The sequence below is a fragment of the Juglans regia genome, chromosome 11 (assembly GCF_001411555.2).
Source record: "Juglans regia cultivar Chandler chromosome 11, Walnut 2.0, whole genome shotgun sequence".
NCBI lineage: Eukaryota > Viridiplantae > Streptophyta > Magnoliopsida > Fagales > Juglandaceae > Juglans > Juglans regia.
The window spans coordinates 4,404,281-4,423,490 of NC_049911.1; the positions used below are offsets into that span (position 1 = coordinate 4,404,281).

At 35.8% G+C, this 19,210-nt stretch overlaps 1 protein-coding gene across 1 annotated transcript; it reads right to left on the reverse strand.

Moving 5' to 3' along the window:
• Positions 1–2,159: 2,159 nt before the first annotated feature.
• Positions 2,160–6,046, reverse strand: LOC108997635 (LRR receptor-like serine/threonine-protein kinase HSL2). The gene is made up of 2 exons (XM_018973992.2): positions 2,878–6,046; positions 2,160–2,674 (listed from the first exon to the last, which is right to left on the reverse strand). The coding sequence occupies exons 1-2, from the start codon at positions 5,459–5,461 to the stop codon at positions 2,313–2,315; spliced, it is 2,946 nt and encodes a 981-aa protein (XP_018829537.2). The 5' UTR covers positions 5,462–6,046; the 3' UTR covers positions 2,160–2,312.
• Positions 6,047–19,210: the final 13,164 nt, after the last annotated feature.

Consider the following 19,210-nt stretch of genomic DNA (forward strand, 5'->3'; position numbering starts at 1 on the left):
ATTTTTTAAATTTAAAAATAGCTCGAGAGTAAATAGTAAAATCCACAAAAAATATATAAAAAATAAAAATCTACAACAAAATAGTAAAATACACAATAAAAAAATCATAAACTAGTAAAAAAATCACTTTGCAAAGTAATAAACATTAAACAACAAATCAGAAAAGAGAGAGGGACTGAGGAGAGATTTGGATTCGAAGATGACTTGAGATGAGTTAAGATTAGTTGTGATTAGTAGTGAGATGAGTTGTGAATAGTAGTAAGATTTATGACTTAAAGTTGCTGAATAATAATAAATAGTAATGAGATGAATTGAGATGATTTTCGAATCCAAACGTCTCCTAAAAGTGAGGGAGAGAGGAAAGGAGTCAAGAGAGGACAAAATCGAGGGAGAGACAACGTTGTGGGGAGGAAGAGACCGAGCTCGACTGTCAAGAGATGCTAAGAGCAATGAGGAATTTGAGGAAAGAGAGATGAGAAGAAAGAGTCGGAGGTCACGAACTTTACAGGCAAAAAAAAAAATCATTTGTTGTTAATTACTACAAGTATTTTTTTTTATTTTTTTTATAGTGATAGAGTTATTACTCTTTTATTATCTATTTATTATTTATAGTATTTTTTAACATCCTTGATTATTAAAACAATTAAAAAATATATAATTTTACTAATAATCATTTTCTTAACTATTAAGTAAAAAAAATAAAATAAAATATAAAAGAATAGTAAGATGATAGTAACCTATCATTTTCCTTTTTCTTTTATGTGTAAAGGGTGTGTAAAATGTTCGCACTTGTATCGTGGTTTTAATTTAAAAATAAATTAATTAATTGCAATAAAAGAGATTAGATCTACGCATAGAGTTTATAAAATGATATGTCAATATACTTTATGATGAAAGATATTTTAGAATCTAAATATATGTCACGTCTATTATAAATTAAATTTTGTAAGATCTAGACCAATCACTTAAAAAATGATACATTTTTTTAGATCGAGACCTGCAATTGATGGTAAGCAATATCAACCAATTAAAGACATACGTAGTATACTAATGCCACGTGATAATTTCTTGTTAATTTTGTAATAAATGATAAATAGAGATACCTAGTTAGAAATTTTTTAAAGTCCAATTCTTAATTCTACAAAAATTAATAATAAAAATCTTATTTTTATAATAATCTAAAGAGTAATTCTACATAAAATCATGAAATACGTAAATGCATATAATTACTTAAAAAAAATAAAATTTACTATTAAAAAATTAATTTATTATATAAATTTTATATTTTATATTTTTTAAATAATTATTCAACAATTACATAATTCATGATTATAAATATATTTTATCTACTTAAAAACTCAAATATTAACTTAAGAAGTTTCTATCGAGAAACTCTGCAAACGTTACAGCGTCCTCTCAGAGATGCAGCTCCAATCTGCCAGTGTCGGTGCGTCCATAACATTCATCCTTAACTTTAAAGCTAAGCAATCATAATGTAATGAAAAGCTAAAAAGGCAACAAGAAAAAGAAAACAAGTGCACTAGGTATAGAATTCAGATTGCGATCTTGCAATGATTTTGTTCTGGAGAACTATCTATGGCGCGCAAAATCATTGCCTGATGAATGAAACGTCGATCTTGTAAGATACATTTAATTATCATTTGCTGCTAATTGCCTTTCTTAAACGTAACTTTACCTCTCTCTCTCTCTCTCTCTCTCTCTCTCTCTCAAAATTTCTGTCAACAAAGTTTCATTCGGTAAGCGAAACGTCACGATTTTCTTTTGACAAAAGAATCAAAATCTATTTAAAACACATATTTTGTTTCCTCTTAAATTTTTTCAAATCTAATCATATTTAAGTATAAATAATGCTTGTTTATTTTGACTGCTTATATATTTAATTTTTTTTCTTAATGATTAAATAAATGACTATTAGTGTATTGATATATTTTTTAAAAAAATATTTAAATATATTTAAAAAATATTTGAAATAAAAAGCAAAAAAAAAAAAAAAAATTTACATTAGACGGCACACAGAATAGGCACATAGAAGCAGCAAAATAGTACCGCTCTTTAAGTATTACATCAAATCACGCTATTTTATAAATTTATTTTTATATAAATTCTTTGTGACTAAATGGTTTCTCTATTTATTTAAATAGCCAATCATTTAGAATTTCCCCGTAAGCAAGTATGATTGAGAACAAACAAAATCTCTCATACATTAATCCACCATGCAGATCGGTGACACTAGTTTGAGGGCTACAAATGTAGTGTGTTTCAAACACCCCACTGCCATTCGAATGCCATCATCAATTAGGACCCACTTTCAGCAATTCAACCACCTTTCGCATGGAGGGTCTTTTGTTGGGAAGTTCTGAGATACAGAGGAGAGCCACCTTCAAAACCTTCTTAATCTCTTCATAATCGCACGAGCATGAGTCCATCCTCGGGTCTATAAGCTGGTCCAGGACTCCACTGCAACCTTCGGAGATGGCTTCGCCGGTTCCACCATCAGGAGATGATAGAGCTATCTCTAAAACCCACTTCACTATGTCCTTGTCATCGCCGAAGGATGAGTCATTTGGCCTCTTGCCAGTTATTAACTCCAAAAGCACCACACCATAACTATAAACATCACTTTTTTCTTTCACTTTCGTAGTATAAGCATACTCTGTATTTAGTTCAATAATTAGAAAGGTAAGACCCCACCACGACAACAAGTCTTAAAAGTAGATAGAAGTAGAACAAGTATTTCGAGAGAGAGAGAGAGAAAATAAATTTATCATATTATTTTAAAAAATTTATCAATATAAATCCATGTGTCTCTTCGAGGTACTAATTTCTGGTCATATAAATCCAAAGTAAACGACTAACCTGGCGCAATGTAGCCATAGGACCCAGCGACACGAGACATGGAACCTGGAGCATCCCCCTGCCCCACCTCCCGCTGCAAAGTCTTGGCCATCCCAAAATCCGCCACACGCGGCCTCCACTCGTCGTCCAACAATATGTTGTTGCTCTTCACATCTCGGTGCACAATCGCTGGCACGCAGTCATGGTGAAGATACGCCAACCCCTGAGCCACACACACAGCTATCAAGTACCGACGAGGCCAATTCAACAAAGCACCGCCCTTCTCTCCGTGCAGCACGTCGCCCAAGCTCCCATTCTCCATGTACTCGTACACCAAAATCCAAGACGCCTCACCGCTGCAACCCAACAGCAGCTTCAAAATATTGCCATGGCGGATCCGACCCAACGTCTCGATCTCCGATCTGAATACCGCTTCTGACTCCGGGTTTTGGGAGGTACCTCCCCAAAGTCTCTTAACTGCCACAGTCATACCCGGCTTGAGCTTCACCTTGTAGACCTGACCAGAACCACCCATTCCGATCACGTTTTCTTCTTTTAGACATGGAATTACGTCTTCCTCACTGAACACGATCCGTTGAAAGGAGATTATCTTCCATCGGCTGTTAGATTTGCCACCCAATGCTTGATATTTGGCTTTGAAGAACCACAACAGAAATCCAATGAAGAGCAAAGCGCAGATAGCCAGAATAACTGCAAAATACAGTGCAGCGCGTCTAGTTTTCGAACATGGTGGCAAGGGCTTCAGATTAGGGCTACAGAGATTCGGATTGCCCAATAGACTATTGAGGTACAACTCGTTATTGAACCCAATAGGTACTTCTCCATGCAATTTGTTGTCTGCGACGTTAAACTCGTTCAGCTTTAGCTTTGTCAGCTCCACCGGAATTACGCCGCTAAGAGAGTTGCAGGCGAGGTCTAGATACATTAACACCGGTAAATTCCCGAGTGCCGCAGGAATTTTTCCGGAGAAACGGTTTCTCGATAGGTTCAACTCGACCATGTCGGACCACGAGCCCACTGAACCCGGAATCTCCCCGGAGAACTGGTTCTCTTGCATTCTAAGCCTCTCTAGTTTCTTCAATCCAGTTATACAAGTCGGAACATCGCCGGAAAATCGGTTTTTGCTCACATCGATCACGATGAGTTCATGCAGCTGGCAAATCTCCGCCGGAATTTCACCCTCAAACTTATTGTCGAAGATGAAGATCTTAGTGAGCTTACGAGCACGGGATATCGAACCCAAAACAGAACCCTCGAGTCTATTATTATGCATTTCAAGAAACTCAAGCGGAAGACTCCAGAAACCGTCCGGTACTTTGCCGGAGAGTTCGTTGTCCGCAATCCTCACATAACTAAGAGAATTGCAGTCACCGTACGATTCTGGTAAACTTCCAGAGAAACGATTTTTGAATGCGATTAGATTCTGAAGCTTCTTTCGAAAGCAGAGGTACTTGGGCAACTGACCGATGAAATTGTTTGTAGAAACATCAAAATCCTCCAAGTCGGAATATTTGCCTAGGTTATCGGGTAGCTTGCCGGAAAATGAGTTGTTGAAGAGCTTTAACTGTTGCAGATTTGGATTCGAAGATAAAATTTCTGGAACTTCGCCTTCAAAAAAGTTATCGTTGAGGTTCAGAGAATTGAGAGGCATTGCTGCGATCTTGTCCGGTAACTTCCCAGTGAGTTTGTTTTCAGAGACATCTAGTCTGAGCAAAGCGCTCAAGTTTGCTATGCTCTCGGGCAACCCACCGGACAACTGGTTCTCATAGAGTTCGATTTGTTCTACGCTTTTCAATCCGCCAATACCGGTAGGAATCTCGCCTGAAAGAGAGTTTCCGGATAAGTCTAGGTTCTTGAGCGAGACGAGTTTTCCAATTGACTCTGGTATGTGGCCGATGAGGTTCGATCCCAGCAGATATAAATTCTCGAGCTTTGTCAGGTTTCCAATCTCTGGAGGTAAAGCATTGGGCTTGAATGGGTTGCAAGCGAGCTCTAAGCGGGTCAACTCGCTCAGATTACCTAAGAAGGAAGGGATCGAACCGGTGAGCAAGTTCAGAGTAAGAGTGAGCACTTTCAGCGACTGTAACCCACCAAAGCTCATGGGAATATTCCCGGTAAAGTTGTTGTAGGAGAGGTCGATGACCTCCAATACAGTGAACGAAGACAGCTCCGGAAGCTCACCGACGAAGTAATTATTGCAGAGGTTAAGCAAGTAAAGGCGTGAGCAGACGGATATGCGCTCGGATGGAAGACTACCATTGAAGTTGTTGTCCGAGAGAGAGAGGTTCTGGAGGGTTCTAATCCGGCAGAAATCAAACGGGAACCCGCCGGAGATGCCCAACCCGGATAGATCAATGGAAATAACCGATCGATTCCGAGAGTCGCAAGTAATGCCGGTCCACTTACAGGGATTGCGATCACTGTTCGAAACCCAATCGCTGAGGCTGCCATTGGGGTCGTCCAGTTGGGCATTCTTCACCCGAATCAAAATCTCGTAGTCTCCTCCAAGAGCAACAACCATAGATAAACAGTGCAAAAACAGGAGAAACAGCAACAGAAGGGTTTTGGGTCTTGGACGCGTCATCTTAGAATACTCGAAAGGAAAAAAAAAAAAAAAAAGAAAGCTTCGCTAAATGTAACTGAACATGTTCGAGAAATTCTGGGCTATACATGCATAGAGACGGGGTGAAAAGAACGAGGCGAAGAGCGGGAGAGGATTTAAGTCTTTAAGAGGATGGGAGTTTCAAGGGGGTCGCTCACATGGAAAGGGCTGCTGCGTATTTGCAAAGCAAGTGCTTAATAACTTCCTCTACTTGGGATACCGTGTGCTTTTACGTGCACTGAACACTGGATTTGCCATTGAGGAGGTGAATAAGGAAAAATATTTGCATCAGCCACACATCAGTACTCACTTAATTTATTGAGTGTAAAAAAAAAAAAATAATGTGAAGTGTGTGCTAGTGTGGGGTTGATGCATATCATTTCCCGGTGAATAATTACTGAGTAGAGTGATAATAAATTAATAATTATTGGTAAGCTAGCAGGGATATAAAATTATAAATTGCTGATTAGGTAAGTGAAACGTGACACGTTTTTTGACTTTTGTTTGGACAAAATGACAAAATACATACGGTGGAAAGTAGGAGAATTTGGTATGAAACTGGATAGGATTGCAATGGATTGTCCCAGGAGAGTGCAAAACTAAAGCATAGGAATGGTAGGATGGATTCTGTTGTAAAAAACTATAAGTATTTTTCGTAAGTGAAATTATTTGAACAATCTTAGACAAATTCCGTGCATCTCTTTTTTTAAAAAATAGACAAGTTTAAAATTTATATGATAAAACTCATTTTTAAATAATCAATTTTATTTATCTTTTAAAAAAAATGTGCGAGTTTTTTACCATCTATATCTCTAACTATCATTCATGAGAGCATCATCAATAGATTAACTAAAAATTAAATTCATTAAATATTTAACTATTAGAAAACAAAATATGCTCACAATGGATTAACTAAATTCCAAATATCAAATATTTAGAATTTAGCTATAGTGACTTTCAAAAGTTTTTTCAGATTTGAAAGTTAGTGTACATACATCAAATATATATTTTATCAATTATTTATCTTCCTTTCTTTCTATCATATATTTTATCACAATTGGTATATTAATATGAGTTAGTGATATATTAATTAATATATAATAGGTAGAATAGTAAAATATGATAAAATAAATAAATTAATTAATTAATAATTAAAAAAATTAAATATTTTTGAAATTATTAGTTATTCATTATTATATAATGAATAAATGGATAATCTAGTGGGGAGATTTGATATGAATAACTAAAATCAAATTTATTTTATATTATTTTATTGTTATATAATAAAAAAAATAACTATTCAAATGTGAAGATTTATGTGAATAGAATAGTTAAAAGTAAAATTTCTCTTAAATTCATTAAAATTATCTTTTAATTTTAACTAATCAAATGATACTCTAACAACACATAATTCATAATTCATAATTCAATTGAGGAAGTTCCAGATCTCATTGTAGATTGTCTGAAAAAAAGATAAACTTTGTAATGTGTAAAGTTTGTTAATGAAATATAGAGGTTTATTTCAAAAAATAAAACAATTACTCATACTCTAGTCTTGGTTTGGATTCGGACATCATCTCATTCCTGCTTGTACGGTAAAATACTTCTTAATTGTTTTCAAATCAATGTTTCACAATATTTTCATTAACGAGAAAAGGGCTCAAAGACAAAAAAGACTGTCATCTTCTCGTATATTTTTCAGACTTTTTTGCTTTTGCAGACCAAAGTATTCAACATGAAGAGGAGTAATAATATACACATAATAAATTATACACTATATTATATAATAATATTATTAAAAAAATATATTTTTATAAAATTATGTTATTTTTATAAGATATTTTATAAAAATATTCTTAATTTAATATATTATTATATAATGTATTGTATGAAATATTATATGTAAATCATTTTCCTCAACAAGAGAGATTAATCTTCAACGTTTGAAAATTGCCAGAACCCATTCCCTTCATGCGTGCCCTTCCTTCTACGCACCTCATCTTGCATCCCTCCACAAAGGTGCAGATCCTCAAATCTCCTCCTCTCACGTGAGTCATGCCTTCGATCAATATTTTGAATATCGTACTACATGTCGTACCAACTAAGATATTGAAACAAAATATTTTAATATTGATATCGTTTCGTATACCGTTTCGAGATAATCGATATATGAAATATTCTAAAATAATAGTCTATATATGAATAAATTATATATAAATACATATATATATAAATTATAAATAACATAGTTTGAATTGGAAGTCAAAAAATAAACTTATACTTTAAAAACATGAAAAAAAATAAATAAAGACCGGAATATCGGCCAGTACAGGCCGAAATATATGTTGATATGATCGGTATTTGAGCCAGTATAAAATATACATGAAATCTATACCGGCTCAATGGCCGGTACGGTACGAGATTAAAAACAATACTTCAACTTCCAGAGAAAATCGCGAGCTGATTTTAGCAAATTCTTTCCCCCATTTCTGATGCTTATGGCATCCCTAATTTGTTATGGAAATTATAAATAAATATATTTTCTTTTGGGTTGGTAATTTATTAATTAGTAAATATATTTATAAATGAGAAATTCTATTTGCAGTCCTGAAGTGGGGATTGCATGTGTAGGCACATTATTAAATGAGAGAAAATATTATTTTAGGAGGGATAATTTTGTAATTTTAAAAAATTTCAAAGTTAAAATAGTCTAGGCCTGCAGATGTAGTCCCCAAGTGGGGACTGTACCTAACATTGCTCTTTATAAATAAAACAAAATAATTATTAACAAAATATATTTATAAATATATTTTTTAATGGGTTTCACAATAGATTACTTATTTACATACACGGAAAAGTTTATAGCACATTTCAAAACATATTAGCATCGCTAATTTTAGAAGGTCTAGCTTGAAATTTATTTTAATAAATGATTGGTCCATACATAATTGCTATAATAATAAAATTATAAAATAAAGTGATTTTATATGAAACAGACCATAAAATAGATACATATTTTCAACATTTTCTTTGTTCTATGCCAAGTTGTTGAGAACATTATAGGATAGAATTTTTCCAAAACAAATCTGAGTAATTTTTAATTAAGAATGTGCATACATACGGTGTTTGCATAAAATAAGTGGAAAGGCTGGGCAAAATGACCATTTGTACTTGAAAATGGAAAATGATTTTATGCACAATATTTTGATAAAAAAGTATTTTATAAATATATAAATAATTATTTAATTATTTTCTTGGCAAAAAATAAACAAATTTTCAATTTTATTAAATTAATATATTTTAATAAAAATATTGCCATCTCATAATATTATATGAAACATCTTATAAAAAATTATATTTGAGTAGGTAATTTATAAATTACTATTATTATTTATAAATATATTTATAAATAAAACAAAATCATTACAAACATTATGTAATAATTGGTAGGATCACATCTATGAAATTTCCAAAAAGTTAATACCATCTCATTTCACGTCTTAATCCAAACACACAAATTTTTCAAAAATTATCTCATCCCAACTCAATAATCTCATTATTATTCACAAACTATCTTAACTTATCTCATCTCATTTATAAATCCAAACGAGAACCTAACAAATTATTTTCAGCCACGACAATAAGAATTAGTTTCATTTCGAGCAATGTCAATCATAAAATGATGTGATATTTGATAATTATAAATTATTTGTTAATATTTTATTTATAGATTAATTTTTTAATATCACATAAAAAAAACATTGAAAGAACGATTAAAAAAATGATAAATAGAATTGCTAATTTCATTTCAGAATAATTGAAATTTCCAAAATTGCAAGTGCAACATGTTATAGAGATGGTAATAGGGTAGTTCATAATTTAGCACGTTTTGCTTGAAATGTTGATGACATTATTATGTGGTGGGAATCTGTCCCAAATTTTGTAGATCATGCCATTTGATTTGATCAAGCTGCTATGTTTTGACTTTTTTATTAATGAAAGTTTGTTTATAAAAAAGGAAAGAATAACTGAAATTTCAATCAAGGAAGAATCATGCACTTTCTTTCTCGAATTGCTTTTCCACAAGAGTCAGTGAGGCACCCTTTTTACTCTCGCTGGGTCCACAGGAGGATGGAGTCATGGACTGTGTAGTCAAACGGGCCAATGGTTGGTGCTTTCCTTTTCTTTAATTCACTTCAAATTAAGCATCTTTTAAACGTCAAGACAATTTTTCAACTCAAAAATAATTTTGGTCTAAGTTTACTTCCGTTTTCATATTTTATAAAATATATCCAAAATAAATTTCATAAAATCCTTAAAAAAACTCACAAAGATATTTATGTTCAAACATCATTTCAATTAACACTACTATTTTTTTAAACTACAACTTTGATCTCTTCTGTCGGTCCTTCTTTCACCACGTGAAAGTAAGGTGTTCTCTCCAAGTGAAAACTTAGAGTTTTTCTTCTCTTAGACTCTAGTATGTGGAGATTGGGAGGATGGATGGTGATTTGCCATTGCTATGTGAGGGACTGAAGTTGACAAAAGAGGAACAATAGGAGATAGAGGTTAGTACTGAAGAAGTTTCTTTGTCTGCATCGAAAAGTAAACTTTGTATTATGATATGTTTGACAGCTGATAAGGAGACAACCAGAGGGGCCCTCATGAATACTTTGACTAAAGTATGGCATGTAGAGGGAAAATCAGTCTTCAAAGAGGTGGGGAGAAATAAGTTTCTAGTCGAGTTTAAAAGGAAAGCAGATAAAACAAGGGTCTTGAGTGGGCGTCCATGGTCCTTTGATAAAAGCCTGTTGTGCATACAAGATTGTGAAGGTGTAAAGTCTGTCATGGAAATGCATTTTCGATATGAACCTTTTTGGATTCAATGTCATGATATGCCATTTGATGGTATGTCTGCAAGTATGGGAGAAAAACTGGGAAGTTCTATTGGAGAAGTTCTCATGGTGGCACAGATGGTAGTGATACCTATTGGAGAAAAGTTTTACGTGTTAAAGTTATGATGGATATCACCAAACCTCTTGCTAGAGGTAGATTCATATCTCTAGAGGGAACAAAGTACTAGATACACTTCAAATATGAAAGGATGCCTAACTTTTGTTATCATTGTGGCACAATCAAGCATGGTGCAGGAAGATGTGAAAAGGTGGAGATGGGAAAGCATGTTGTGGATAGTTTCAGTCAGCAGTATGGTGCATGGTTGAAGGTGAGTAGTAAAAATATATTTCAGACTTATGTCACTGAAGAGAAGAAGCAAGGTGCTGGAGGGTCATTAGAGAGTGGCCGCAGGGTGGTTTTAGGCGAGTCTAAGCTCGATGGTGGACAAGATGGCAAGGATTTGGAAGAAGCTGAAAATCAGGAAGGCATTCAATTAAATCACGCTAATGGTGGGATTGACCAAATTTTGGGGTCTAATTTTGGTAACAATATATTCTCTTTCAATGCAAGGAAAGTTGACCATGGCTTAGAGGCAGCTGTTATGCACGAAATTGCAGCAGCCACTCACAAGCAACTAGTGCATCTAATCAGGATCATCAGGGCATCAATATCATTAATGGGGGAGCTTTGTCAACAGATTAGTTAGAGGTTTCCTCTGACCATATATGCTCAGTTGTCCTAAAGGATAATTTTCTCAAAGCTGGAAAGAAGGGGCCTCGTAAAGACACTAGTTGGAAAAGAAGGGCACGTGCATGTATGACTACTCTCAATAGTCAGGTGAATGAGATAGATAAGGATATGGAAATGCATGACCAATCTTTTAAAAGAAAGGCTAAAGTGATTCATGAGGGTGTAATGGAAAAAAAAAACTAAATTGACACTAAGAGATTAGGAGTGTGACAATTTATTAATGGCCTGTCAATCCCCATGATTCTTCTTAGTTGGAACTGCAGAGGGCTTGGCAACTCTCGGACAATTCGTGAGCTTCACCTTTTAGTGAAGGAGAAGGGCCCAAAAATCATAGTTCTCTAGGAAATTAAATGCAGGAGAGAATGGGTGGAGAGCAATAGAAATAGATTGGGTTTTGGAGGTAGTTTTGTGGTGGACTGTGATACCCCATATGATACGGATAATGGTAGGTGGTGTATGGGATCCCACATTGCTTGGGAAGGAGAAGTTCTTGCTCTTTATAAGGTTTCAATGGAGCTCTAATTGTATCATTGACTAGTCCTTTTAGAGTATAGGCCATGTGGTTTGGGCCTTCCATTGGAGCGTTACAAATGGTATCAGAGCCTATCCCAACTAGAAATGTGGGACTTGAGCCGTGCCACCTACAATGGACAGGCCCGACGAGGACGTCGGGAATTTAAGGGGGGTAGATTGTGATACCCCATATGATATGGATAATGGTAGGTGGTGTATGGGATCCCACATTGCTTGGGAAGGAGAAGTTCTTGCTCTTTATAAGGTTTCAATGGAGCTCTAATTGTATCATTTACTAGTCCTTTTAGAGTATAGGCCATGTGGTTTGGGCCTTCCATTGGAGCGTTACAGGACTGTATAGGGAAAAGTGGAGGACTAGCTATGATTTGGAAATCTGAGATACAAGCTAACTTATTCTCTTACTCCCAGAGCCATATTTCAATGTCTATTAGCCTTGATGATGCTGAAGAAAAGGTGATGGTAACATGTTTCTATGGAAATCCAGTGGTGGAAAAAAGAAAGGAAAGTTGGCAGTTGCTTAGAAGATTAAAACCTGAGGGACAGGTAGCATAGCTATACTATGGGGATTTTAACGAGTTGCTTACTAATGATGAGCAGTATGGTGCAACTAATAGATATTTTTCTCAAATGAAAAAATTTAGAGTGGCTCTTGATGCACGTGAACTCTGTGATTTAGGGTATGAAGGGTCTAAATTCACTTGGTGCAACAAAAGGGAAGGGGCTGCATTTATCAAATAGATGTTGGATCGTGCTTTTGGTAATTATCCTTGGCATCTGCTCTTCTAATATCCTATGAGAATGATGAAGGAATGAACAGAAGATCAGATAAGTTTTTTCGTTATGAGGCTAGTTGGTCTAAACAACAGGAATGCAAGGACATAATACAAAGGGCTTAGGGGTCTAGCATGAGAAGATATAATTCAATGTTTAGCTTAAAGGAAGATCTATCGAGGTGCAGATCCAAGTTAAAAGTCTGGTAAAAGACTTGCAGGAAGAAGTGGATGTCTTGGTGGAGGAAGAGGAAACAAAATGGAGACAAAGATCTAAGAAGTTATGGTTAAAAGAAGGGGACAAAAACTCTAAATATTTTTATAGATGTGCTACACAAAGGAGACAGTCGAATGAGATAAAGAAGATTGAGAATGAAAGATTCCAGAGTGCTAGAAATCAAGAGTAAATTAGCCAACTATTCCAAGAATATTACCAGACTTTGTTTAAGTCATCCAATCCTCGAGACATTGATACAACTCTATGTGACATTGAACCAATGGTTACCTCTGAGATGAAAAGACAACTTGAAAGGGAGTGCAACTTTGAGGAAGTGAAGAAGGCAGTATTTGAGATGGACCATATGAGTTCACCAGGTCCTGATGGGTTCTCAGTAGGGTTCTATCAAGACAATTGGCCTGTTGTGGGGGCTGAGGTGTTTTTGGCAGTCAAAGAGTTCTTGTCTTTTAGTAGAGGCTTGAGTGGTATTAATGAGACCTTCATAGCACTGATCCAAAATAAGAAAAAACCACAATTGGTCTCTGAGTATAGGCTTATAAGCCTGTGCAATGTCCTTTATAAAATTGTCTCCAAAGTCTTGGCAAACAGGCTAAAACAGTTTCTTCCTATTTTGATCTCACCTTCCCAGAGTGCATTTGTTCCAGGTCGTTTAATCTCATACAATATCATTGTTGCCTATAAATCCATGCACTCCATGTATCATAGAATGAAGGGTAAAAAGGAAGGGTATATTGCACTAAAATTGGATATGAGCAAGGCATACGATATAATCGAGTGAGAGTTTTTGGCTGTTGTTTTAAAGAAAATGGGATCTGGAGTGAAATGGATTGCCTTGATCATGAAGTGTGTAGAAATAGTGAGCTACTCCTTGTTGATTAATCATGTTCCACAGAAATCTTTTCATCCTTCAAGAGGGTTAAGACAAGGGGATTCTCTATCCCCTTACCTATTCATACTTTGCTCAGAGGTGTTTGGCAAGTTGTTGGATAAAGCTGAGGAGAGAAATGACTCATCTCTAGGTTTCCTGCTCGAGGCACCTATTTCTTTTTTGCAGATGATAGTTTACTTTTTTGCAAAGCTAATGCACTGGAGTGTAGCAGGTTGTATAGATTGCTGAGCTTGTATGAACATACATCTAAACAAAGGCTAAATCTTGAAAAAATAGCTATTTATTTTAGCAAGAACACAAGACAAGATGCTAAAAATGCAATTCTATCAGGAGTAAGATTGAGGGAGGCAAGATCTTATGAGAAATACATTGGTCGTCCTTCTTATATGGGTAGACAAAAATTGGTAGCTTTTAGACCTATCTTGGATTCCATAAGAAATAGAATGAGCAATTGGAAGGTTAACTTTCTATCTCAGGCAGGAAAGGAGGTGATGTTGAAGTCCATAGTATAGGCAATTCCAACCTACTGTATGAGTATTTTTAAGGGTTAATTACACTTTACCCTCTCGAACTTTCACTCAATTCACAATGTACCCACAAAACTAACAATTGCAACCAAGTGGACCTGCTTACTTTTAAAATGTACCAATCCCCCCCTTCCGTCTGCAATCAGAGTTAAAGTTAACGGAAATCTCGAACACCTGCTTCTCACGTGCCTAACTACCACTGCAAAGACAAAATCACCCCTGACTTCATTGAGACCAAATTCGAAAACCCTAAGCCTTTTTTTGTTTTCTCTCCAGACCAGACCAGACTCATGACTTCATCGATCCCAAACTCTTGGAGAACTGATTTTTAGTGGTAAATGCACCAATCTAAGTGGTTTCAAACATTTTGGGTGGTTTTCATCGAATTTCTCTCTATCTTATTTGCGTAGTCGGTATCGCAGAGGTGAGTCAATCTCGAATTTCTCTATGTATTCTTTGTGAGCTTATTTATTGTTCAATCTGTGTGTATCTTCAATATTTGTGCATGAACATATGTTCAATTCGTTATATGTGAACTTTTCATGGAAAATGTTTCAGTTTTGGAGGATGTCTGTGTCCAATGTTTCAGTTTTGAGGATATATGTGTCCAATGTTTCGGTTTTGAGGATGTCTATGTCCAATGTTGAAGTTTTGAGGATGTTTGTGTCTAATGTTGCACGTGGGTGGATCCAATGTTGTATGCTGGTGTGTGGCTGAGTGGCTTTTAGTGGTCCCAATTTGAGAACAACTATCCGAGGTGTTATTGTATGCTATTGTTTTCTGTTGTTGGGTTGTGACTGAGGTGGACCCTTGTATAGGAAAAGAGAAAAATTTATCTGTTTGGTCCAATAGATCGATTTGTTTACTTTATGTTTGGTGCTTGGTTTGACTACTTTTAATTTTATATGTTTGGTCCAACACTAATTTAATTGACAATATTTTGTAGGATGGCTGCGAGGAAGTTACTTTTTCAAGTCCATCATGATGGGGTAATTTATAGGCATCACAATAAGGAATATGTTGGGGATAACACTGATGTGTATCATGAACCTGATGATGAGGTTGAACTGTTCTGGTTGAGATACAGACGGTTGTGACCAAGTATGGTTACATTCAAGGTGCCTAGTCTACTATAAACATCCTGGCTTGTGGATGCACAATGGTCTTCACTTGCTTACATCTAACCATGATGTGTTGTCCGTAGTGGCTGCATATGAGGGTCAACAAGTAATTAATTTGTATCTTGTGTCTTGTGTCTCATTCAAGAACTACAGTGCACCAGTCTGATTTGGATGATCATTACATCGAGAAGGATGTGAGTGAGGATGAGGAGGAAGCAGAAGCACGTCGCCTTGGACTTAATGATCCATTTTGGAAAGCAGTGTTGAGTAGTGAGGATGAGTTGTATGACATTGATGTCAGAATAGTGGGAACATCAAGGTCGAGGTTGAGGTCTGCACAACCAGTGTTTACTGGTGTTGATGGTGAAGTGACACTTGATGATAAATAACCACAATCTCCCTTAGATGTTGAGGATGAAGAGGACGAAGAGAGTCATCTGCCACTTGGAAAAGGCCAGGAAAGTAGTGGTCCAAGCAGTGATCCATTTCCAAGGTGGCCAGAGGTGGATGATAATGGTATAAAATACTCCTATATTTTCTTATTTATTATTTTAGTGTTCATTTATCTAAAGCTGCTAAACAATGATTGGTTTAACAATTAGCATGTAACTTATCTGATATGGCACCAAGTGATGTCCTTCAATCTCTCGTTGATAGTGGCGACGAAGGACATTGTGATTTTAACTACCCTAAGTTTCAACATGTTGACTTGGAAAATAAAAAAATATCTGTTGGAATGAAGTTTGGATTTACATCACAGTTTAGAGAGATCGTAAGAAGGTTGAATCTAAATATTGGTAAGTCTATAAAGTTTGGAAAGAATGATGGAGATAGGGTTACTATTGTCTGCAAGACCCATAAATATCCTTATCGGGTTTATGGGTCTTTGATGAGAGGGCAACAGACTTTCCAGATAAAGTCTATGAATTCAAAACAAGTGCAGCAAGAGTTATAAGAACTCCATTGTTACATTATCCTGGATTGCAGATAAACTGATGCCGCTGTTTATGAGGCAACCTAGTATGCCTATTCATGTAATTGCTGATGAGATTAAAAGAAAGTGGGGGAGTGGAAGCTTGTAAAATGAAATTGTATCGTGCTCGAGCAAAGACTCAGTTTAAGATATTTGGCAGCCATAAGGAACAATATGCCAAGGTATGAGACTATTGTGAGACCCTGAAATAAATGACCCAAGGTAGTTGTTTGTTAATTAGGGTGGAACGAATAGTTCCTGAGTTACCTCCTACTTTTCAAATGATGTACGTAGGTTTGACAGCCTGTAGAGAGGGTTTTAAGGCTGGTTGTAGACCATTGATTGGTTTGGATGGTTGTTTCCTAAAAGGATCATTTAAGAGGTAGCTCATATGTGCTATTAGTAGGGATGCAAATGAAAACATGTATCCCATTGCCATGGCCATTGTAGAGGTAGAGTTGAAGGATAGTTGGAGATGATTTATTGAGACACTTATATCTAATCTTGGACAACAACCTGAAGGCGGGTGGACATTTATCAGTGACAGACAAAAGGTAATTGTGTGCAACTTTCAATATATTCTGTTAAGTCAACCTATTAAATGAGCCACTCATCCAATATTTCTTATAGGGTTTAAAGTAAGCAATGGAGGAGTTGGTGCCTTACAATGACAACCGTATTTGTGTGAGGCATTTATATGCCAATTTTTTAGATGTTGGCCATAGAGGTGTGGCACTGAAGGAGAAATTGTGGCAGTCAGCCACAACATATACCAAGAAAGACTTTGAGAGAGCTATGGAGGAACTAAAATCCCTCAGTGGGCTTGCATACCTGAAGGTCATAGACCCATCACAATGGTCTAGAGCATAGTTTAACACATCTTGTAAGTCTGACCTAGTAGTGAATAATCTCAGTGAATGTTTCAACGTGTATATTCTGCAAGCACGAGATAAACCAATTGTGGCTATGGTGGAGGCTATACGGAAGAAACTAATGATGCGTTGAAAAGGGAAGGAATTGGTAAATGGGAGAACAACGTAACACCTTGGATAGTTGAGAAGCTTGAACTTGTGCGTGACTTGTTCATCTATTGTACTCTAACCTATGTAGGAGGTGGTCAATTTGAGGTTAACAATGCTAGTAGGCAATATGTGGTTGATTTGGGCAAGATGATTTGCTCATGTTTAGGATGAGACATGACTGGTATTCCATACCTTTATGCATACACATGTATTGTGTATTCTGACCAATACCCCAAGAAATATGTGCACCATTACTCTATTTATAAACCAACCACTCTTTATTTTTTAAGGTAACACATGATTATAAACAATTGATCCAAACCAAAATCTAGGAAGTTGAGAACAACAAAAGAAAAAGAGTTCAATCCCTTATGCCCATGTAATAAAAGGCCATTTTTCATGTCAATTTTTATAACCATAAGAAACGGTTAGTGTGAATAGTAAAGTGCAAATGCTAGGGGTGCTACCCGCATCCATTGAGACTGGGGAGACCGCATCCCGCACTACGCCCCTACCCTAGTTGGGGGTGGGGTTTCCGCCTCGGGATCCAGCCCCACACCCTGGGGGTGGGTTCGGTCCATCCACCCCCCGTCTGAGGCAAATGGGTCCAAAACCTCTTTCTGGGCCATTTTGAGCCTAGATTTAAAAAAAGAAAAAAATTATATTTTACAATTTACATAGAACATAAAATTAAACAAAAGTTGTTTAAATCATAAAACATAAAAATCTAAGTATTCTAACCTATTACAATAATACAAATTAATCTAAAAATATTACAAATTGTCAAATAATTGGAATGAATAATATTACAATATTAGAAATTGTATATGGCATACTAGCTAGCAACTTAGCAAGATGACTTTGAGTCCTGAGATTGGAATTTAGGGGCGGTGGGTAAGTGAGAGTTGAGACTGTGAAAATATAAAACCTGAAACATTAGTAGAAAAATAAATTAGAATTACAAACAATATAAGAGGCATTGTCAACCATTACTTATTCTTAAGATACCCCAAAGTGGTATCGTTAGAAGAGACATTATCAACCATCACTGTCACAATCTTCTCCAACCCTCACTCATCTATCGCGTCTTCCAAGGCCTTTCCAATGGTCTCACCCTTGTGATTAGAAACTTGACAAAACTTGAGAATTTTTTTGTTTAATTGCCAATTAGAATCTACAAAATATGCCGTCAAAGATATAGAATTAAAATTTTGGTCTAATGTCCATGTGTCGGTCGTGAAGCAAATTTTTTGACCCCTCATTTTGTTTCTCATCAATTCTCTATGTACACCATATAGTTTCATAATATCATTCCCCATCATATGACGAGAAGGAATGTCAAATCTAGGTTCCAAGTACTTAAAGTATGCTTGGAACCCTCCACCCTCCACCCTCCACAAATCGAAAGGATAACTCGTCTACTACCACCATACGAGCTAGGTATCTCCTACACTCATTCGAATCCTACTTAGTATACCCTTTCAATGTTGTCCCCCATTATTCTCATCCACTATTTTTTAATTCCAATCTCAAGCCTAGATTAACTCTTTTCTTGTAAAGAACGTCTAAGTAGACTCTTTTTGCATTCTTCTTCTAAGTAGACCTTCAATTGGGATGTACCATATCTCTTATAGTGACATCCATACATTTTATCATAGTGGTTACACTTAACTTGGGGTTATTGGGGTCACTACCCTGTATTTTGGTAAAGTCAGACCACACAATGAAAACTGATTTCTTACTTGGTGGGCCCATGGATGTAGGGTCAAGGGTAGGGGGTCGGTCGTGTCAGGAGATCTAGCACTAAGGCTAGTGGTTAGATTTGCCTAATTATCTATTTCCGTTGAGTAACAAAAATCTGACATATATGATAGAATGAGGCAAAAATCACAACACAATTTCATAAAATCATACATATAATCATGAACATTATGGGATTTTAATATTGAAAATTTGAAATCCCAATCTAACCCCAAAACAGATTTTGGGTTTCCTAAATTAAATTTAGGGA

What these genes read in the sequence shown, in the direction of transcription:
- LOC108997635 (XM_018973992.2), bottom strand. Translation starts at nt 5,461, where the DNA reads ATGACGCGTCCAAGACCCAAAACCCTTCTGTTGCTGTTTCTCCTGTTT. An exon ending in CTATGGCTACATTGCGCCAG is followed by an intron (nt 2,675 to 2,877) that starts GTTAGTCGTTTA and finishes AACTAAATACAG; the next exon opens with AGTATGCTTATACTACGAAA.